A 22,024-nucleotide genomic window follows, 5' to 3' on the forward strand; every position below is an offset into this window, starting at 1 on the left:
TAAACAAACGCTTCACTCTCTGTGTTGTGTATTTATCATGAGAGGTCACAGAGTTTAGAATCCAGACGTAAAATGAAGACTCACAGCTGGTCCAGTGTCCAAACCACAGATACGTGGATGTTTGTACTTGTTTATGTGAAGTCATGTTCACATTACAGTTTATTTACTGGCGGTCACATCAGGAGGTGGAGGGTCGATACAGACCAGAAGGCACCGGATCCCTTAAAGGAGACGTGGGGGACATTTTTTTAGCCGTGTTTGTGGCGACCAAAGCCGGATATTTTAATCCAAACCATGATGTTTACCTAATCCTAACCTGAACCTGATCAGAGAATAAGCACAGTGTTGTGATAAGAGAGAGATATAAAACTCAACCTAAACGGACGTAAAGTTGAACATCCAGCGTGAACTTATCTGTACTTCTGCAGACTTAGCTAACATGTATTCTGGCTGTGTGGACGGTTCAAGGTTATTTGAGGTGTGGCTGGACACTCACTGTCATCATCATCATCATCATCATCATCATCATCAATACTGAGTAGGAGGCGGTGGGGAACTACAGGGAGCGGCTCCCAGTAGTTTATGGCCCCTGTCAGAGTGTAAAGTCCTCCTGTTCGAGCCACAGACATCAGATTAACAAGAATAACTGAAGGAGAGACACCAGAGCCTCCGACTGACTGACTGCACCCACTGAGGCTTCACCGACGACGACCCGGCCTTGTGACCCTGCGCTTCTTACGCTGGTTGGATTTCTTTGTGTCACTTTAAGAGTTCTCTGTAAACGCTGCCATCATGTCGACGGCTTTGGAAACGACGGGGTTCATCATGAGCCTGATCAGCTGGCTGGTCACCGGAGCGTCGCTGGTTAACGACTACTGGAAGATTTCCACCATCTCCGGCAGCGTCATCGTCTCCCTGAGGCAGTTTGAGAACCTGTGGCACTCCTGCGCTGAAAACAGCGCCGGCATCGCCGAGTGTAGGGACTTTGAATCGATGCTCGCCCTCCCAGGTAAGACGAGAACACTGAACCTGAGTTTTAAAACCTAATGTACAATGTCAAAGTGAGAAAGTTGATTGTTGCGTCTGGTGACGGGAATGAGACTCAAAGATCAACTTTCATACAAGATTTATAAGACGTTTAGATTTCTTGAGGAAACAAACATTTCATAATTTTTAAATAAAGCAAACATAATCAAGTCGTAAATAATCTCAGATTGAATAAAAAATAGATTTGATCACGTTTCTAGACTTCGACAAGTGCCAATTCAATGATCAGGCAAGAAACATGAAATAAGAGAAGAATCATCCAATCGTGCTCCTTAAACTGTCAAATCAAACGACCTTTTATTAGATTATAAAACGTATGTTACTTATTCAGAAGCGTTTTCATTGATCGTAGGTAAAACAGAATCTTAGGAGAAGAAAGATTGAGGTCAAGTTCGTCATATAATCATATAATGAGGTCATAAATCTGAAGGACGTTAACGATCTACCAGGTTTCGGCTTCTGAGCGCAAAAATACAATTTAAAAAAAGAAAATTAGGTTGTTTTTTTTAACCTCACTGGTTGTTCAGTGGAGCTTCTAATTCTCATAAAACTTCAGTCTCATATAAAAGATTAAAAACATTTTATGCTCATCAGATCGTTTGCAGAGGAAACAGCCCAGCGTGCCGTGTGGCAGCGTTTCACATCCACTCGACCAAAGGTTGTTGACTCCAACAGACAAGAAGTTTCCCGCCTAAAATTTGAAAATCCGTCTCTGTTAACCTCCGACAAAGACAACACAACTATATCACCATGTTTAACTGTGATTTAAATAGTGAAGTTTGGTAAATTCAACGTTTTTCTTCTCACATGATGCGTCACACTGTCAGATTATCTTTTGGGCGCCATTTTGAGTCTGTTCCTGTCTGATCACTGACAATAAAATGGAGGGAAACGCCTGCAGAGACCAAACAGAGGAAGTGTCGCCTCGTCGCTTCAGTTTGGCTTTAATCAGGTTTTACTGTGATAAGATGTAAATAAATATGTTAGAAGTTATCTTTGGTTGTTTCTTGTTCTCACATTTGAGTTTAGGGATTTAATTTGAAGACTAAGATTTACTGATGCTGATGGCAGGAAGAGATGAAAAAGTGCAGAAAAGTCAAGTTACACTTTTCAAATAATACTTATGATAAAGAATAACACATATGAGAGGTAGAGGAAATATCTGACATTTTGAATTAGCAGGATTTTAAATCTGATCACTGATAAGAAATGAATCAGTGAGTAGAATGTACAATGCCTGCAAAATGTAGTTTAGTGGAAGTATATCAAAATACTCGAGTACTTGAGGTGAAGTTTCGTAGCTAGCATTCTGCTAAACAACTGAAGTAGATGGAGACTTGATTTAAAATGTTAAAAACAACAATAAAAACAACATGAAATGTCTCCGTGCAGCTCGTCTGCTGTGATCCAGGTCTGCAGGAGCCCCGAGGTCACAAACTCATCTGAGAAAACGTTATTTAAACTCTTTTTAAGACGCAATCTTCACTAAAGCAACGAAGATACAGCAAAGATTTCAGCATCACGTCTAAATAATGTATGTATGTAAGTCTTCTTACGTTTTAAAACAAGTTCAGCTACAGAGATGTTTTGTGACTCTCCATCACAGCGGAGGAGGAGGAGGAGGTGACTGGATTTACAGTTTTGGGCGAACTGTTCCTTTAAGTCAAATCACAAATCAAATACAATCAATCAAAAACAACTTGTCGATCATTTAACTAAATCCTAGCAGACAGATTTTGGGAGCTTTTGTGGATATTTTTGAGTTTGCAAAGATTGAACGTCTGAAGCTTTTTGGGTTTTGAAACTAAAGGAGTGTTTAACCTGATGCACTCGAACGGAGACGTGTAAATTAATTTAAATAAGTTTTATGTAACGAAGCCGATCAGGCGGTTTGAGCCTCGACTGATTCATCGTTCTGCTCCCGGCTGAAACTCTGTGAGGCTCGTAAACAGGCGTGGCAGGTTTTTATGATCATTACAGGTCATCTTAGTCAATAAGTGACTGTAGAAGTACAGCTGGGTAATGTAACACACACACACACACACACACACACGCACACACACACACACACACGCACGCACACACACACACGCACGCACGCACGCACGCACGCACACACACACACACACACACACACACACACACTACTTACTTCCTGTTCCTCCCTTTTATTTTTCTGTTTTCAACATATTCCACATCACAGCAGCTGCAAGACGAGTGAGATGGATTTTATAGGATTAGATTAGATAATAAAAGGTATAAAAATGGATGTTTGATACATTTAATTGATTCTGTAGCAAAATCCAGCGTCTTTGGAAACTTACGTGAGATACTGATTATATGTGGCTCAACTTTGACCTTAATTTAGCTTGTAAAGGACATTTTTTATTTAACTTTTTTGGTGTTCTTCCATCGTTTTCACTTCCATATCTTCAGGATAGAAAAAGCAAATAAAACAGTCACATCACAATTGTTTTGACAGATTTTTACATGTGATTGGATGTAAAATGTTAAGTTTTGCGTCACAATTTTCACTTTCACTGAAAACTAAACTGTGTTTGTGTTTCGAACATTGCACTTTGGTTAATTTGCACTCCTGCTCATATTTCTATTAATCATGCAGTCCTACAAACAACTGGTGCACGTTGTGATCATCAGTCTCGTCTCTAACCGTCCTGCAGAAGATCAACATGCAGAGACTCTGACGTCTCTGTAACGAGGAGAAGCTTCTCTCTGATGTTCACTGACGTTGTGGTGAATCCGTCTCTTCCTCTGTGCAGGTCACGTGCAGGCGTGTCGCGCCCTGATGATCATCTCTCTGCTGCTCGGCCTCGGCTCCATCATCGTGGCTATGCTCGGACTCAAGTGCATCAAGATCGGCTCAGCCACCGAACAGTCCAAGGCCAAGATCGCCGTCACCGGAGGAATCCTCAGCGTCCTCGCTGGTCAGTCAACAAAACATGTGTAGAACATTCTAAAACATATTTTCTCTTCAGAGTAGTAAATCGAAATAGTGAAAAAAAAAGAAGTTAATCAACATCAACGTAGTGCGTAAACTTTCAGCTTTGTAGAGTCGTGTTGTACTTCTATAAGCTTCATGTTGCTGCACTTACGTCATCGTCTTTTATATCGTATACTATATAAATTAAACATAGATCATATTTGTGTATTTGGCCAGAAACTGACTGGACTGAATGATAAAGACATTAGATTTCATATTGTCCAGTCGTTACAGGCGTGTGTGAAAGTATAAGACTACGAGGTCTTTGATAGAAATCACGCTCGTTGTCCTGAAAGTGTTATTTGACGCTGACTCTGGTCGTGTTGTGTTCACCTTTAACAGAACATTAATAATGTAACAGAGGTTTTTGCAGAAAGTATCTTTAAGTTGTAGAAATTAAACTGTGTGACTCATTCAACCTTTACTGACACGAGATGATCCTCCTGTGGTGCTGCTGTTCTGTTTGGACGAGCTGATTTTGAGTCCTGTGTGAAGCGTTTTGGTGTTTTGTATGAGAGATTAATTATAATTAACCTGTAATATGTGTGTGTGTGTGTGCTGCAGGTCTGTGCTGCATGGTCGCAGTTTCCTGGTACGCCTACAGAGTCGTGCAGGACTTCTACGACCCGTTCTACGGAGGCATGAAGTGAGTTGACGCTTCATTACACTTCATGAAAGGACCGACAGCGTAAACAGAGATGGAGCTTTGAGAAAGGAGAAGAAGAGTAAACAGAATAAACACGGGAGATATTTCACAAACATGACTTTTCTCAGACGAGAATTGATCTCTTTGTGTGTTATTGATTAATCTACTGAATATAAAATATGTTTATTTTACTTAAACTATTACTAAAAGGTATTTGTTGTATCAGGGACAGTATGAGGACAGTTTTACCCAGAAAGACCTGATTATCTTTATGTCTCTCGGTTCTTCTCCTCCTTCAGTTCTTCAGAGAGAACTTTAAAATCTACAATCAATGACTCTTTTATTGTGTGTGTGTTGTTTTTGTTGTCTGACTGTGTGTTGTGTGTCTGCAGGTTTGAGCTGGGCACCGGTCTGTTCTTGGGATGGGGAGCAGCCAGTCTGAACATCCTGGGTGGAGCTTTACTCTGCTCCGCCTGTAAAAAAGTGTCACCTGGAGCCAAGAGAGGGTACAAGCGACACGCCTCACCTGAGATTTCACAACCGATACATCACGTAGTTCAAAGCTCAAATGTTTCACGTATTGTTCATCGATAACTGCGGGTGATTCTCTCTTAAAGTCCGAGTCTGACTTCTTCTTCTTCTCTCTTGTCTTGCAGTTACCCACAGGGGAAGGTCTACACGGCTACAGCCAAGTCAGATCCAGACGCCCGAGCTTACGTCTAAACGCGCGTGTCGTCACGTCCGAACACTCTGAAGGACATTCTTAAGGCTCGCTGTCATTTACCAGACCGGACCTCAACCCGGTCCTGAATGTAAATGCATGTAAACTACTTTAACAAAACTATAACCCCAAAAATAAGTTTTTTTTGTTTTGAGGGGACCAGATGTTTGTTCCAGATGTGACTGTGATGATATCAAACACACACACACACACACACACACACACACACACACACACACACACACGTACTGTAAACACCGTGTCCACGTCTGAAGACCTGCAGACGCTTTTTTTTTCTGTCCTTTTGAAATATTTGCTTATTTTTTTAGAGCTTTTGAGTGAAATCTTAATTCTGAATCTTGTGAATCTCTAAAGATGATTTGTAGGTGATTGTTGATGATTGTGTAATTCTGTCAGCAGTTTATAAGAATCTGAATAAAGTTTGTTTTACACGACAGACGACTTTTCTGATTGTTTTCTGTTTCGGACTGGTTGACTGTCAGCTCCTGGTTTTCACGTGTATATTTGAGGGAACTGCGACTGAACACAAACATGGACGACACTGTAACCTTTCTGTACAGCTCGTACACACAGTTAGTCAGACAGTACATGTAGAGATGTGTTTGTTAATGTATCTGTCAACAACAACAACTCAACCTGTGAAGCCTCTCAAACTGGTGCAGCTGCTGTTTATCCCAGTAGAACCATCATGATGGATCACAGACCCACATCCTTCTAACATAAACTGCAAATCAGATCTCTTGAAAGTCCTTTTGTGTCTCTTTGTATTCATTGTGAGTCTAATCGTGCACGTTGTTCATCTCTTTGTAGTTCTATTGTGTCTCTCTGTAGTTGTCTGGTGCTGACCCGTGAGGCCCGTGGGTCTCTTTCTGACATGTCTTTATGAATTGCGGCCATATATAATAATAAACACTTTGAAATGTATTTATGTCTGGTTTCAAATCAATATTAGTGTTAATTTCAGTAACATGAAGCAGATTAAAATGAAGGTTCTGTGTAAACTCTGCCTAAAATTAGGAGATGTCATAAGTTCACTCCTGCACGTGCATGTTGTATGTTGTGTGTGTGTGTGTGTGTATTTGTGTGTGTGTGCATGTGTGTGTGTGTGTGTGTGTGTGTGTGTGTGTGTGTGTGTAATCCCCTGTGTAATAATGATGATTAATGCGCTGCAGGGCAGTAATCCACCTCTGTCTGTTTACCTGCTGACAGGCAGAACTGTGGATTAAAGCTCCACAGCATCACTCTGTCTATGTATAGACACACACACACACACACACACACACACACACACACACACACACACACTGTAGACTGGATCAAACCTGCTGCTCAACCTTCAGGCTCCCTCTGGACGAACTCTGGATGTCAAAAGTCTGAAAACATCTTCGCTGTTTCTCCTGGTGACACGTTCCTGCAAACCAAAATGTAAATGTGGGGGTTAAACTGAAACCCAGAGGTCGATAATAACAAAGACTGCAGTGGTACTTTACTGTTCAAATTGTTGTGAGGAGGTAAACATGCTTCTTTTACATCCTCTGGTGGAAGAACTGACACCAGACCAGTGGAGGCATCAGGTTAAACACTCTGAAGTTACTCTAACATGACTTTATTCATACTCCATGTTGCATCAAACTGATAAAATCAGCTGAAAGTCTTTTAATCCTTTATTTCTTCTAAAATAAATGTTTAAAACTTCTAATTAATATTATTTTCAGAGATCTACAGACAAACAAAACAAGTGATGAGAGAGAAGAAAAGAGAAATGACCTCACATGTCCACATGTTCTTTGAACTGTTGGTTGTTTACATCAGAAACGACCAATCAGAGAAGCTTTGAAACAACATCGTTCAGATTAAAATATGCGTAAAGGTGTTGGATTAATCTGTGTGTACGTAGAGAATCAGTGCAGAATATTTAATATTCTTATTTATTGATGAATGTGGTGGTTTATTCCCCTCACTGCACCGTCTCCATCCTCCATGTCTCCCTCTCTCTCTATAATCTGGCCTGTTGTGCTGACGGAGGGGGAACCAGCTTCAATCCTCTCAGTCGGCTCATTCACAGGAAGTCTGCGTCCGTCCGTCCGTCCGTTTGTCTGGACGTTGCGGTCCAGCTCTCAGTACTGAGGGTTGGTCAAAGTTCACAGCCGGGTCAGCTGATTGGCCGAGGGGGGCGAGGGAGGCTGTGACGGACAGCAGGTGTTTACTTATAGAGCCTCGTCCGTCTCCTCCTCCAATCCAACCTCACACCTCCACCTCTACTGCTGCAACACAGGTGAGTCCGGTTCTGACAGAACATCTCCTCTCTCACATATTTTACATGTTTGTTTCAGTTCTGTGATTTGTTTAATTAAATGTCATCCACACTGACATGTTTAATCACTTAAAAATTCAATACATCACTAAAAATGTGTTTAACTGGGACATCTCCCGTGCTGATTGATTTGTGATATTCAGGAGGTTGTGAGGAAGATGTTTCTCATGAAGGAGAGTTGTGCTGTTGTGTTGGACCATCAGCTGTGACCGGCAGGTTCAGAGTCAGTTCAGAGGAGGCAGACTTTGTTTATTGTGTGACTGAAGTTCATCTCTTGTTTTAATGTCCCGTCTATGAGGATTTAAGGGACGTGCTTTTTATTCAGATCTCCTCTGTTCAGGCTGATTCCTTTTGGTTGGACTTTTTTATGTTGTTGCAGATTTTCTCTGGAGCGGAAAAAGAATATTTTCTGCAAAATAATTTGTAATTTTGTAATTAAATGAACTGTTTGGCGGCTGCAACTGTCCTGTTAGTGTCTTGTAATCACAGGAAGGTTGGACACTGTATGTGCATGACATGGACATAATAATTGATCAAATCAATCAGTGAAATCAGGATTTCTGGAGCTCAATAACAAACAGAACGACTCATCCAAATGTCTTTTCATATGTTCTTCATACTGTAAAGCTGCTGATAAATCTGATACTGAGCTGAGAATCAAATTGATTAGACCATAAAATAAATAAGATATGTAGAGATGTACGGTAAAGATATGTAAGATCTGTTGATATGAAGGCAGAAGTGAAACATGAACAACTTTAATGACTTTTTACAGCAAGACTTTTGTTTTTTTTAGTGCAAACCTTCCAACTTTACTTGTTGTGAGAGTTATAGCCAAATCTTTAGAGTCCTGAAGGATCTCAGGAAGTTAGTTTGAACAGTTCTCAGCTGCCGAGGTGTGAAACTCGTCTGAGAGGCTTTTAAAAGGATTAAGGAGCTTCAGTGTGTAACAGTGCAATTTGTATTTGTGCCAGTAGAGGCGCCAAAACTCCACCAAAGTACAGGTGTCGTCATCTTCTTCTGTAATAATTCTGCTTCCGCTCCAGTTCACCTGCAAAGAAAGCTGGTTTGGATTTTTGGTGCTCACAGAAGGAAAATAACAAAAATCAAATGGCAGCAAATATTTCCAAAATCAGCTGCTTTCAGTGCTTTTTCTTGTTAAAATGTGCAAAATGTCTGTTTTCTGCTGGTTTTGGGCTGATTTAAAAAGCATCAGACAGGATGTAAAGTTTGAATGTGTATCTTTTAATTTTAGTTAAAGTATTTAATAACCACACCATAGAGCTACATGAAGAAACTAATGAGTAAATTCAGTTTGAAAATACAATAAAAAACATTAATTTTCAGTCTGAGAGCTTGTGTGATGCTGTTGTGTGATGATGTTAATGTGTGAGGACGTCACTCTGTGGTGAAAAAGACAAAAACGCTCAGATGATTTTAGATTCTGTTTAAGATCCCTTTAGACAAAGTAATGAGGGGATTGTATGAGGTCTGTTGGTCTTACGAGCAAGCTATTTTTAAATCCATTTTGAATCAATTATGTTTTTAAAAGGTGTTTCAGACATCATTAGGCATCTCACAAACTGGTATTGACATGATTTCCCAGCATCCTCGGTGAAGATGACAGCCATCCTCTCCTGTCTCTGTTTCCCTCCCAGGTGCTGCTGACTCGTCACCCTCAATCTGCTTCAACATGAGTCCAAAAAATGTCGTTTTCAAGAAGATTTGCAAGGACAAGTCGGTAAGTGAAGAGTCTCAGATGATACAACATCACCCACACACCTTCCTACTTTTAATAACTGCAGGAGTCCACAGCAGAACCAGATTACCTTACGTAACATAAAAAATACAAAAAAATCAAGAACACATATTATCCTCTCACCTGTCGTGCTGTTCGTACATGTAGACAGTAGAGATGTCAGCCTCCTCTCAGTATAATAGAAGCTGATGGCACTCGGCCAATGGGTCTAAAAGCGATGACATCAGCGATGACAGGAGGAGTCGGACTGTCAAAGATTTCTACTGAGCACAGATCAGCTGAACAAAAGAGAATTTACTTTGGACGGTTGTCAACAAAGAGATACAAAGATCCCTTTGAATCATGTCATGAATCACACACACGATGTTTGTCAGTTTAAAGGTTAATAAGCTGCTGATACACAGGAGCAGCTCTACAATGTTTATGTAAGCAGATGACATCACTAACGACGCTGTCAGCTGTGACGTCACTAACGACACTGTCTCCTGGGATATTTTCATAATGACATATTTTCAGTCTGATGTTTCCTTACTTTGATGACAAAATCAAAAAATTATCTTAATTTAAAATAATAATTAAAATATAAACTTTCAAACATCGGTTGTGTGATTCATTAAATCACACTTAAGACGGTATCGATACTCTTCATTCAATACCAGACAAACATTTTACCAAATAAGGTCACGTGATGTAAACAAGAAGGGGCGGGGCTTCCGCTCCGTCACATTGACCTTTGACCCCGTCCACCCGTCAGTAAACGTTACTGTTGCTTTGCTACAAAAATGGAGGAAGATATCGAGCAGAGAACAAACACAGACCGAACAAAACATCCGAGGAGCAGTTTGTGGAAGTATTTTGTGCTCGACGGAGATTAAATGGCGGCTGTCTTTACTCCTCACCTACAACAAACCCGCGGAGTCACCTGCTAGCTCACCTGCTAGCTAAACGGCTATTTTAACAGTTAGCTTAACGGCTATTTTAACAGTTAGCTTAACGGCTATTTTAACAGTTAGCTTAACGGCCGCTTTAACGGCTAACCGAGGGGAGGAACCGCGTACGAGCGGAGCACCGCCTGGTGCATAACAACGTCTGACTGCATATTATTTGGACCCTTCAGCTTCAGGCAGAAGCTCATCCGTGATAAAAGGTATGATACAGCTGTAAAAATCTATCATACATTGCAGTAAGAATGGGACCAGTGTGGTGTAAGACCGGCTGTAAAGTTTAAAAAGTAGTGAAAGTGAAAATAATAATAAACTAAAAACCGAGTTTACTAGGTGCTTTGATTAATAAGCAAAGGCAGGAAACTCAGGAAGATAATATTACAGAATATACAGTTGTACCAAACACAAGAAGCCGAGTAAGAGTTAAAACAAGAAGGCACAACAGAACATTTGAGAACACAAAAAGTCAACATGATTAGCTACAAGTAAAAGGAATAAAGGTGATAAAACGGGTAAAATCATAGAAAAAGTAAGAGGAATGTAGATATAATGATGCAATATTAATGTTCCAGTTCAAGAGGTTCTAATCAAGTCAGCCAGTTTAGCCACCAGACCATTTTAGCCATAGACCAGCAACAAAACACAACATAAGCCGGTCCAGCATATGTTGTGTTTTGTCGCTGGTCTATGCTGGCTTTTCCAGCAGGGCATCATCAGCAATACCAGCTGATAAAAACACACATGGAGGTATTTCTCATGCAAACACTGAATCCTGCCTACAGAAGTCACACAGTACAGTGTGTCTCACTGATTCAATGCAAGTGCTGAGAAACAGTATAATCTACAACTGATGACATCACGAGGAAGCCATCTTTTTTTCAGGTTTTGTAGAAAGAATGCCGGTTCTGAAGTGTCTCAAGTTCTGATGGTGAGAGGAAACACACTTGGAGCAGAGTTAAACACAACACCGGAGAATTCTCCATCGAGTGAATGCTCGTCCACTCACTCTAGTTTTAGCTCGTTGTCTAATAACTTTCCCTCTTCACCTTCTTTGCCTCCTCCATTTGTGAGGTTTTTTACTTTTCTTTTTATATTTTTGAAAATCTCTCAACTTTTCACAAAGGCTATAATGAAGAAGAAGATCGTAAGCTATGTGCTGCTTAAACAACGTGTCATTTATTGTTGCTCGAGATACATCAGTTATTAGAAGTTTGATGCCGAGAACTTTTCTCCACTGTAAAGAAAACAGACTTCTTCTCTTAAAATACTGACTGAAGAAAAGCAGATATGATCAGGTATATGTCCCTCAGTTGTCTGCAGGTCTTCCCTCAGACATGTCAGTGTGTTGATGAATACTGAAGCAGGTAACAACTTCAGACACAGCGGATCAGTAAATGTTTGTCCTTTAGTGTTATGATTTTTCCGTCTCACTGCGTTTAATTCTGTAGAACAGTTCAGCCTCTCAGCTGACTGATCCTCACCAGGTCGCCACGGCAACGTGAGCTGAACAGAGCCACGTGCATGACGGACAGCTTCATGTCAGATTATAGTGTTCAAGTTTAATAACCAGACGTCTCACCACAGAAGAGGGTTTTACATCTCTGTCAAAGACTGATGTTCTGTGACATGACTCAACAACACCTGAAAGATTCTGGTGAACAGACGAGCAATACATTTGTTTCAGATATATTATATAATACGTTTTTATTATGATGAGTCGTGGATGTTTTTGTCAGTGATTTGCTGATTTTGTTGTGCTGCTTGATAGTCTGAAGATTTGATGGATGCTGTACTGGTTTTTCTGTTTTAATCCGGTGTTTGGAGATGTGAACAGCGCCCCCTGCTGGTCCTGGCCTGTATGAATTTATGGATTTGTGTGATATGTATGAGACGGTCATCATCATACAATCAAAATATCATTAGTCTCTGTCGAAGATGAGTGCTGACACTAAAACAAAGCATTTCAGTTTTCAAAGTGAAAAACGATTAGAGATGCAAGATACATATTTATCTGGCTAATAAATATTATTTGTAGTATCAGCAGTGTATTGATTATGTAATGATGTTTGGAATTATAGCTGCTGATTATACAAACCCAAGAACAACATCTGCACACTCTGATACAGTAGTTGGCGGTATGCACCTTTCATTAAAGTCGTTGTCTGATCCACCAATAAACAAAGAGTTGAAGAAGAAGAGAGAAGAAGTTTTAACACTCACTACACCTGAGCCTTTCTTCTGTTCAAGTTATAAACTTATTCTTCAGATACAATCATGTAAAATTATCGGTATTTTTGCCATCAGCAAATAGTTTGTTTGTTTTTAAAGGTTTTATATGCAGCGACAGAATTCACTGAGTGCTTCAATCACTTTGAATACAACAATGCAGAGAGGCCCTGTGTTAAAGTGGTTTTAATGTAGATTTGATGGATTCGATGGCTCCATGACTCAGATGTTTGTAGTGTTTGTGTCAGAATCTGGTTCTCCTGGTGGAAAATTAATATATATTAACATTTTAACAATTTACTATTACATGATCCTACTTCACTTTTTCAAATGTTTTAAATACCAACAAGTCTTTTAAAATTTCTTTAAACAAATCAAAATGACGGCTCTGTGTGCCGTCAGAGATCCTGATACAACTGCTCATCAGTGAATCTGTTCTCCTGCTGCAGGTTGGAGTGTACATGGGGAAAAGAGACTTTGTCGACCGCGTTGACTCCGTGGACCCAGTGGGTGAGTCCTCCACCAGATTATATCCAGAGTCAGAACTGTTTATCATCTCCCTGAAGCATCAATCCATTTTGGAATATTGGAATTGCCTCTGGTCTCCTCCTGTTGTTTGGTTAAAAGAATGAATGGTCTTTTTATTCTGTAGAACATCTGCAGAAAGCTGTTGGACTCATTTTAATGATTGTGGTTAGAAAGAGGGTTGAAGTTTATTTGATCACCTGAAGAGCTTTTACTTTTTGTCACCACTAGATGGCGTCGTCATCATCGATCCTGAGGCTCTGCAGGGGAGGAAAGGTCAGCGCCCACACACACTTTACATTTACAGGATGTAGATCAAGAATTAAGGAAATGTATGGAAATTGTATTTTTGATACTTGCAAACATTTAATTTCAGATACTTTTAAGACTATTCCTCAGGTGCTATTTGTATAGGTGACTTTCACTTTTAACAAACGAATATTTCAACAAAATCTCTTTAACTTTTGGCCATTTCACAACACTGATGCCAACAAAATAATATTGATGAAGTGTGCAGAATGAGTAAAATAATGTGCAAAACACAAAAATCAAAGAAATAAGTGACTAACAGTCGCCTGAACATATAAGTGGTCTGAACCTCCTGATCATTCATCACTGTGTCCTTCCAGTTTTCGTCACTCTGTCCTGCACCTTCCGGTACGGCAGAGACGACATGGATGTGATGGGAATCGCCTTCCGCAGGGAACTGTACCTGTCGACCCGTCAGGTGTACCCACCTCTGCAGGACCGCGAGAAGGGAGTCCACACCAGGGTACAGGCCAAACTGCTGCGCAAGCTGGGAGACAACGCCTACCCCTTCTTCTTTGAGGTGAGACGAGACCGACAGAGGTAACAGAGTACAAATACCTTGTTAAGCGAGCTGCTGTCTGTCAGTGAGCCGTCACTGTCCTCTTTTAATGCCATTCTCTGTCATAAAGTTGCGTTACGCCATGAAAAAATGTTTTAATCGTATAGGATTAACACTACAAGGTGAAAAATATAATATTCAGTGTGCTCCATTGTCTTGAACAGCATTTTAATTTTAGGAGATCACAGGGAGACAGGGACGTTTACCTGTAGCTGAAATTACAAAAACTCATTTGTACTCAGTTTTACTGGGTTGTTGCTCTCCTGATGGTTTTCAGTTTGATTTCTGTCATCAGATTGGTTAGTTGCAGTGGGAACGGGGAAGTATTTGGAGAAGGATTTCTTTTGTTGCCAGAGATAAAAGTTCTAAATTTACTGTGAAAAAAACCTAAATTTTCTGAGATTAAAGTGCTGAACTTTGTAAAGAATCAGAAATTTACAAGAACAATTTAGAGATTCTGTAACTATGTTATCGTAAGCATCCAGACTGTCAAGAGACCTTGAATCTGGCCTATTCAGCACACTGACAGGCCTTTTGATGATGATGTGGCTAAAATCACAAGTATTTCCAATTTAGAGTACAGTTTGATCAGGATGTTAACTGCAGGCATGCTACATGTAAGAGGCGATAAAGAAAAGTTGAACCATGAGAAGCTTGATGACTTTGTTTCAGATGCTATTTAAATAACAGGAGCAGCAGCTAGTTCACAGTATTTCATAGTTCAACTGTTTCTATGTAAATGAAAGAATAACCCAATAAAGCGGTCTGTAACAAAGACTGATTCATTGACTGCAGTGTTGATTTGTTGTTACAGTTCCCTGACAACCTGCCTTGCTCAGTGGCCCTTCAGCCAGCGGCCCATGATGTCGGCAAGGTAAGAACCTGACGGAGGAATCAAAGTGATGAAGTGAACAGTCACAGGATGGTGACACCTCTTCTCTCTTCTTCTTCTGCAGCAATGTGCCGTGGAGTTTGAGATCCAAGCGTTCAGCGCTGAGAGCCAGGATGCTAAAATACGCAAACGGTGAGTCTCAGCGTGAAGCTTGAGGTGTTCACCGTCAACTACATTTACCTTTAAACAGACGCAGAACTGTAGCTGAGTGGAAGAAAATAAGTCTTTTGAGATTTCAGTTCTTTATTTGATTATTTGCTCTGTCCAGGAGCATGGTGAAGCTGATGCTCAGGAAGGTCCAGTACGCTCCAGAAGGCGAGGGAGTGGCGCCCTCTGTTGAAACCACCAGGGACTTCGTCATGTCGGACAAACCGCTTCATGTCAAGGCCAGTCTGGACAAAGAGGTGAGATGCTGCACAAACACTCAAAACACAACATGATTTTGACATTTTCTTCCAGCGCACACAAAAACATTCAGCAGCTGTAGGAAGGAGAGGACGAGTTTTCAATATCAGCATCCAAAGTCTAAAAACTCACCGGATCAGAAAACTCATCACACACCTGCATCTCAGATGAAGAAATTAATCTATGAGTTCTGAATTATGATAATGAAACATGCTGCATTTTATATTCCTTTGATAAGCACGTTAAAGCGGAAACTTTTTTTTATCTCCCACCTTCTTGTGTTTACCTGCGTATCACTGCTGGGCAGCAGGAGCAACATGGCTACTGGTTGTATTAATAAGTCGAAATCCTTTATTTTTGTGGTTGAATGGAGCCTGCTGTCAGACTGAATATCACAGTGATTGTGAGCTTTATAGGGAACCAATCAATATGTGGATGGTGCCATTTTTCTACAGACTTTACTCTGATGAGTGGAACAGAAACGTCTGTTTAAGTTGATATTTATAAAAAGATGACATGTTTTCTCTGACTTTCTCCAGATTTACTACCACGGTGAGACCATCAAAGTGCACGTCAACGTCAAAAACGACTCCAACAAAAACATCAAGAACATCATCCTCTCCGGTAAGCACGATACTTCCTGACGGAGGAGGAAGACTGAGGAGTATCTCAATGTTTGTTGCATGTCAAATGAAATGTTTCTCCGTGTCTCCTCAGTGGATCAGGTCTCCACAGTGGTGCTGTACTCCAATGACGCCTACGTCAAAGCTGTGGCCATTGAGGAACAAGGGTGTGTGATTTCTTCTGATTTGCTGAATCACAGAACTCACTTTTCACTGTAGCCTGATTCACAGGATGCAGACAGTTTGTATCCGTCTACCACTGGCCGATGATTCCACATTCTCCTCTCTTGTGAGATTTCCCTGTTACTGATTTGAAAATCCTCGTAGCTAGAAGAAGAAACCAGTGTCGGACCAGCAACCTTATCAGAAATTAATTCAATTAGAAATCCAAAAACATGGACAGGAGAGTGTTTGAATTGAAGATGCAGGGACACAAACTTTCCTCAGGTATAATACCTGAACAGAAGCTCCCCCTGCTGGAGCCTGCTGGTAACTACGACTGATGGTGCCGTTCTGGCACTTTGAACAGAAAAACATGAGAAAACACTAAAGTACTGTGAACTGCTGTAACTGGCAACTACGATGTAGCATAAAGGGCTCATATATCAGAACGAGGCCATTGGATGTGACTCCATCCGTGACACAAAGGGCAGATTAATGCAGACTATAACACACTACTCGCCAAAACAAAGACGCTACAGTCACGTTACAAAACCTGCTGACACACAGTAGATGTGTCTTGTGTTCAGTGTGCGCTGAGAGATTAAAACTGCAAGAAATCCTTTGACGAAGTTAACAATGTTGATTTAACTGTGGAGTTTTTCTGTAATAGAATCATTGATACTATTGATTTTATTGTTAATTCGACTGATGTTTGGTGTGTGTGTGTGTGTGTGTGTGTGTCTGTGTGTGTGTCTGATGTCTCAGGGACTCGGTGGCTCCTGGAGGGACCCTGGACAAGGTCTACAAGCTGCTGCCTCTGCTGGCCAACAACAGGGAGAGGCGAGGCATCGCTCTGGACGGCAAACTGAAGCACGAAGACACCAATCTGGCCTCATCAAGCATGTGAGCAGACAGTAGGACACTAAGACAGCTCGCTCAGATTAAAGAGGATCTCTTAGAACATCTCTTTCTTTTCTTTCAGTATCAAGGAGGGTGTGCTGAAGGAAGTGATGGGGATCATGGTTTCATACAGGGTCATGGTGAAGCTGATCGTTGGAGGGTCAGTCACATGTCTGTCTGTCTGTGGTGACGAGGTTACAGTGATTTATCAGCTGACTCCGCATCAGCATTACGGAGGTTTACACTGAGTTTCTAAATTCGTTTTTATCTGCCTGCACACAAAATTACTGTTTGTCTTCTGTCTCGGTACCGTTGTAGTGTCATATTCAGAGAAAAATCTCTTTAAATCCTCTGAACACTACCTGCTGAGCAGCAAACAGCAGACACACAGCTGGAGACGAGCTGGTGAACATTGTTATTTAGTAGCTAAAGAGAAAGATACGTACCTCAGGGCCACACTGCTGCATGTGGTTATATTAACTAAAAATGTCTTCTGTTCATAAATGGCAAAGAAACTGGTAATTACAGGAACTTTAACCCAATCTCCAGAGTAAATGTTTGCTATGAACATTTCTGCAAAACCACAGATAAGTTAAAACTGAACATTTATTTTCTTTGAATGTTTCAACTTTAGGATGTTTTTTTATCTCTGTGTTGTCACCACGCTGTGCTTGTGGTCTGATCTGGGTTAGGCACAAAGAACAGTTGGTTTGGCTCAGAATACCTGTGTTGGCCATCATGATTACAGATGGAGATGGTTTAGTTTCATGTTTGAGTCAGTTTGAGTCGCCACAAAAAAAGGCTGAATGCCACCACTTTCCTATCCAACATCTAAAGGAGGCGTACCTGTAGTTTTTGGAGCTGCTAAAATGATGATCCTGGTGTTCAGGCTGCTGACCTGCGCAGGAAAACGAGACCATCAGCGAGAAGATTGGCTGTTCTTAGATATAATATTCTTAAAGCCCGTCACCGGTTTACAACTTATAAAAGAAAACTATTTAGAACTATTTTAACCATTTTGTCAGAAACATATTTTTAAAAGTACGTTGCGACAGGCAGAAGCGGTGGTACGACAGAATCAACAAGCACAACCTCCCTGCAGCTGCTTTAACTCAGATCTTTTTTATAATTTATTCATCTTATTATGTAAACAATTGCTGTCGTTTTATTTTGAGCCCCGATTTTGTTTGACTTGTCCTAATTTTCATCTTTGTCTTTGTCTGCCACGCTGTCAGGATGATGGGATCAAGGTGGGTTCTACTTTTTATCACTTTACCATCATTACTCTGTTCAGTTTGACTGTACACAGTGTGTCTTTATAATATATTTAAGTGTCATTCCATTATATTTGTGAAGAAATGATGACAGAATATTTCTTTCAGCAGCCGGTATTAAAATGTTTGAATAGTCGTTTATACTGAAGTGACTGAATAGAAAACCAACATGGCTGCCACAGCTCTGCTTTTGCAATTTATCCCTAATTTAATGCTTTTCTTGAATAGAAACTTAGTGATTTTTACTTTCACACTGACTAATCCATCAGATAATGAAGTATAATAATTTTAAACCTTTAAAAAGCTTTTAGTATTCTGTCCTTTTCTGTTCAGGATGATGCGTAGTTGATCACATGTAGTTGACGTGACTGCAGCCGTGTGTTTTGTGAATTCATCCGTTCAACACGGCTGCAGTGAGAAACGTTGGATTCTGTTTGTGTTGCAGTGAGGTCGGCCTGGAGGTTCCCTTCAAACTGATGCATCCTAAACCTGACGCAGGTGAGGCGACACGTCACTCTGTTTGTGTTAATGCAGACCAACATGGTTTTCTCTAAAATAAGTATATAATGATGCTTTTGTTCAAATATGGGTCATTTCATACCAACGCATCGCCGCCATTCCAGTTCGTGTGGTGGATTTTATGTAAGCTCCTGCAGCTGTACTACAGATACTTGAAACAAAATAAAACCATTACAAGCTAAAGTGCTAATTTCCTGAACCCAATGAAAAACAGGCTCAGTGGGTATCAAACAGATAGAAAACCTTAAAGGCAACACAGAACAAATATCTTTTTTTTCTATTTTGAAAGTATTATTTATTGCTGTTGGCGTAACAATGTCTTTTTTGTTTTGTCGTATATGTAAAATAAATGTTGAAGGTCCAGTTGGCAGCAAAGTAGATTTTTGAGTCCCTTTCACGAAACGTCAAATACTGAAGCTTTGCGATGGCAGCAGATCCGACCTACAACCCCAAAAAAGTGTCATGAAAACAAATCTTTTTCTCCTTCAGTATCACGGAGGGTGATATTACTTTGCTTCAATGAATCAGTCTGATCAAGAAACATGAATCTACCTGAGTTGTCGTTTAGTGTCTTTAAAAAGTGCTCTAACGATTTATTTAATGAGCTGTGTCGCACCGTCTTTTCTGCAGGGCTCCAAAATAACTTGTCGATGTGACAGACTGACATTAACACTACACAGATTCAACATTTGGTTCAACAAAGTGAAAACTAGAGGAGACATTAATGTTTTAAAACTATTTATTGTTGACTGTAAACATTCACCAACAACTCTATAATGAGTACATGTTGTAAATGATCCTTACATGTTCAAATTTCCACCCAGTCAGGTGTAAAATGAGACGTATGTGAGGGTGAGAATAAACAGACAGTCACTAACCTGATCAAACAATTCACGAGTGAAAAAAGGGACAGCTCTGATTTCTGGGTGAGCTGGCGTGGAATGACCCACATATAAACAAAAGGTGAATGAAAGTTGATCGACTGAATCTAAACTTTCTGGTTCTTCCTGTCTTTTCTTTGTTGCTGCCAACAGTGAAGGAGGGGTAAGATGGTTTCTCAATCACAATATAAAATAGTTTGAATGTTTACTGACAGTTTTTTATTGTCAAAGAAGCATCTGGAGTTTAGAATGAATGAGTGAACAGTGAGCAGAGATCAGTGAGCTTCACGACGAGCCTCACAGTGTTCTCTGTCCGGTGTTGCTTTTGTTTCGATGATTCAGGAACAAGCTCCTGTTCCAGGATCTTTTATCACCTCATCAGCTCTTTTATAGGCTGTCATTCCTCTATTAGCTCCTGTTTATATCCTGTGTGTCCACCGGCAGTGTCACCTAACCCCCGTCGTCTTTTCTGTTTCTTCATGTCGTCCTATCCTGTTCATTATATGTGTCTGTTTACATAAAAAGTCCTGTTTTCAGTTGAATCTTGAATCTGTAAGCTGGCAGTTCTGCTTCAACGTTGCTGTTGTGTGTGTGTGTGTGTGTGTGTGTGTGTGTGTGTTGTCTGTAGTGAGGTGGAGGAGGAGATGGAGTTCCAGGAGTTCAAGCGCTCTTACCTGAAAGGGATGAACGACGACGAGGAAGAAGAAGGAAACGTGTCGGGTGGTGAAGACATGGCGCCCAAAGAGAAATAGGCGAGAGAGTCGGTGGCTGGGAGCAAAGACAGCCGGGAGTTTGAGTCGCCTCAGAGTTTGTGCTTGAAAAAGTTGAGACTTAAAGGACCATGTCTCTGATTTTCTATGTTTTGGTACCATTTAGATGTTCTTCAGTTAAGTAAAAACTAAAGGACAGTAACAGCTCTCATATTCCCTCAGACTAATGTTTTTATCTCCAACTCCTCCTGTCCTTGTTTTTTTAATTTCTTGTGTGATAAAACTTACCAGACTGACTCCTGACTCCAGGATGTAATGTTAGCTGTTAACGCTTCTGCAAACCACAGACACACCGGATGTTGTCATGCCAGTGGATGTTTTTAAGGACAGCCAGAGACATTTCCAGCCATTTTGGTGGCGGCGCGTCGTTTTTTTTTACAGGAGACAATCTCCATCTGCAGTCGTGGCAAAATGGTGGTATGGATGGTATTTTAAGCCAAACCACGATGTTTTCCTAATTCTAACCAAGTCTCCTTTGTGCCTGAACCTGACCAGATCATAAGTTTAGAGTTGTGACAAGACATAAATAGAAATTTCAACCTAAGCAAACACAGAGTTTGCAACCTAAAGAAGCGTCCGGGTTCAACTTATCTGTGGTTTTGCAGAAATGTAGATGGATAACATTTCCTCGGGTGATTGGGTTGAGACTTCCAGCAGGGTTGGTGACAGTGTGGATGAAGCTGTCGAACCAAAACTGAGCTGAAAGCAACCAAGCAGCACTGCACAGCTGAGGGCTTGCATGACTAAACTTCTGTCAACTAAGCGCCTTGGTAGTAGTTTGTTCACAGCGTTTGGCCACAGCCAGTCGCAGTCATCGTTGGTTTGATTGAGCGATATCTGTTACACATCAAAACCCTTTTTCTCCACTTCACGTTGGCCTCTTCACTGTTTGCTCGTGTCCGCGTGGTCGTCTGTTCGCATCCCAACATTTATGATGATGTCACAGGTATTTTCCCATATTTAATACTGCAGCTGCATCTGATTCATTCAGATGATTTATTTAACTAACATGCAAAACCACTGATATGGTCCTTCAGTAGAGTAAGTGATGAATCCTTGTAAAGCAATATGTAAGAATATATTTTTGTGCTTTTTCAGTAATGCAGCTGTTAGCTGACTCTTAACTGCATCATAGATGTGACTTTTCTACAAGCAGAGCAAGTGGATCGGAGCTGGAAGATTTATTGTATTGTGCCGAAAACGATTGAATAAACTGCTGCTGATGAGTTCAGATTTCATGTAGAGAGCTAAACTTAATTTGGCTTGTAAAGAAGATGTGCTGCTCTGTGCGACTGCAGTTTGAACTGTGTGACAATAAACGCTGATTGATTAATTAATTCTTGAATGCTCTTTCTTGGTGTCAGGTTGTTTCTGAGGCTCGAGGTCCTGGCTCCGTTTTGGGGGAAAGTTAAAGATATCTTAAACCAAAAACAAAACTAGGAGTGAAAAACCTCTCAGAGAACTACAATAAAAACTAAACTCATGACATTCCTTGAGCTTCACAGCAAAACAGTGTTGTTCTCCTG

The 22,024-nt window shown here is 40.6% G+C and overlaps 2 protein-coding genes across 7 annotated transcripts; both read left to right on the top strand.

Moving 5' to 3' along the window:
• Positions 1-606: 606 nt before the first annotated feature.
• On the top strand, positions 607-6,360 carry cldn15la (claudin 15-like a). The gene is made up of 5 exons (XM_030401871.1): positions 607-1,009; positions 3,828-3,992; positions 4,613-4,694; positions 5,087-5,200; positions 5,351-6,360. Exons 1-5 carry the CDS (start codon positions 793-795, stop codon positions 5,415-5,417), a joined length of 645 nt encoding a protein of 214 aa, XP_030257731.1. The 5' UTR covers positions 607-792; the 3' UTR covers positions 5,418-6,360.
• A 1,246-nt stretch (positions 6,361-7,606) lies between these two features.
• Positions 7,607-21,835, top strand: saga (S-antigen; retina and pineal gland (arrestin) a). Of its 6 annotated transcripts, none has more exons than XM_030404222.1 (16): positions 7,607-7,711; positions 9,409-9,491; positions 13,129-13,189; positions 13,436-13,480; positions 13,834-14,033; positions 14,887-14,946; positions 15,029-15,096; positions 15,233-15,368; positions 15,909-15,993; positions 16,087-16,159; positions 16,920-17,057; positions 17,137-17,214; positions 18,290-18,304; positions 18,774-18,826; positions 19,882-19,891; positions 20,357-20,480. In XM_030404222.1, the coding sequence occupies exons 2-16, from the start codon at positions 9,444-9,446 to the stop codon at positions 20,478-20,480; spliced, it is 1,194 nt and encodes a 397-aa protein (XP_030260082.1). In that variant the 5' UTR covers positions 7,607-7,711; positions 9,409-9,443. The 6 variants fall into 6 exon arrangements, with proteins under 6 accessions (XP_030260082.1, XP_030260086.1, XP_030260083.1 ...); XM_030404224.1 differs by lacking the exons at positions 7,607-7,711; positions 9,409-9,491 and adding exons at positions 10,229-10,656; positions 11,336-11,381 and having other exon boundaries at positions 20,357-21,835; XM_030404226.1 differs by lacking the exon at positions 19,882-19,891 and having other exon boundaries at positions 7,660-7,711; positions 20,357-21,835.
• The last annotated feature ends 189 nt before the right edge of the window (positions 21,836-22,024 follow it).

Source organism: Sparus aurata, chromosome 21, assembly GCF_900880675.1.
Source record: "Sparus aurata chromosome 21, fSpaAur1.1, whole genome shotgun sequence".
In the NCBI taxonomy this organism is placed as follows: domain Eukaryota; kingdom Metazoa; phylum Chordata; class Actinopteri; order Spariformes; family Sparidae; genus Sparus; species Sparus aurata.

What these genes read in the sequence shown, in the direction of transcription:
- saga (XM_030404222.1), top strand. Translation starts at nt 9,444, where the DNA reads ATGAGTCCAAAAAATGTCGTTTTCAAGAAGATTTGCAAGGACAAGTCG. An exon ending in AGATTTGCAAGGACAAGTCG is followed by an intron (nt 9,492 to 13,128) that starts GTAAGTGAAGAG and finishes CTCCTGCTGCAG; the next exon opens with GTTGGAGTGTACATGGGGAA. An exon ending in CGGCCCATGATGTCGGCAAG is followed by an intron (nt 14,947 to 15,028) that starts GTAAGAACCTGA and finishes CTTCTTCTGCAG; the next exon opens with CAATGTGCCGTGGAGTTTGA.
- cldn15la (XM_030401871.1), top strand. Translation starts at nt 793, where the DNA reads ATGTCGACGGCTTTGGAAACGACGGGGTTCATCATGAGCCTGATCAGC. An exon ending in AATCCTCAGCGTCCTCGCTG is followed by an intron (nt 3,993 to 4,612) that starts GTCAGTCAACAA and finishes TGTGTGCTGCAG; the next exon opens with GTCTGTGCTGCATGGTCGCA. An exon ending in CCGTTCTACGGAGGCATGAA is followed by an intron (nt 4,695 to 5,086) that starts GTGAGTTGACGC and finishes GTGTGTCTGCAG; the next exon opens with GTTTGAGCTGGGCACCGGTC.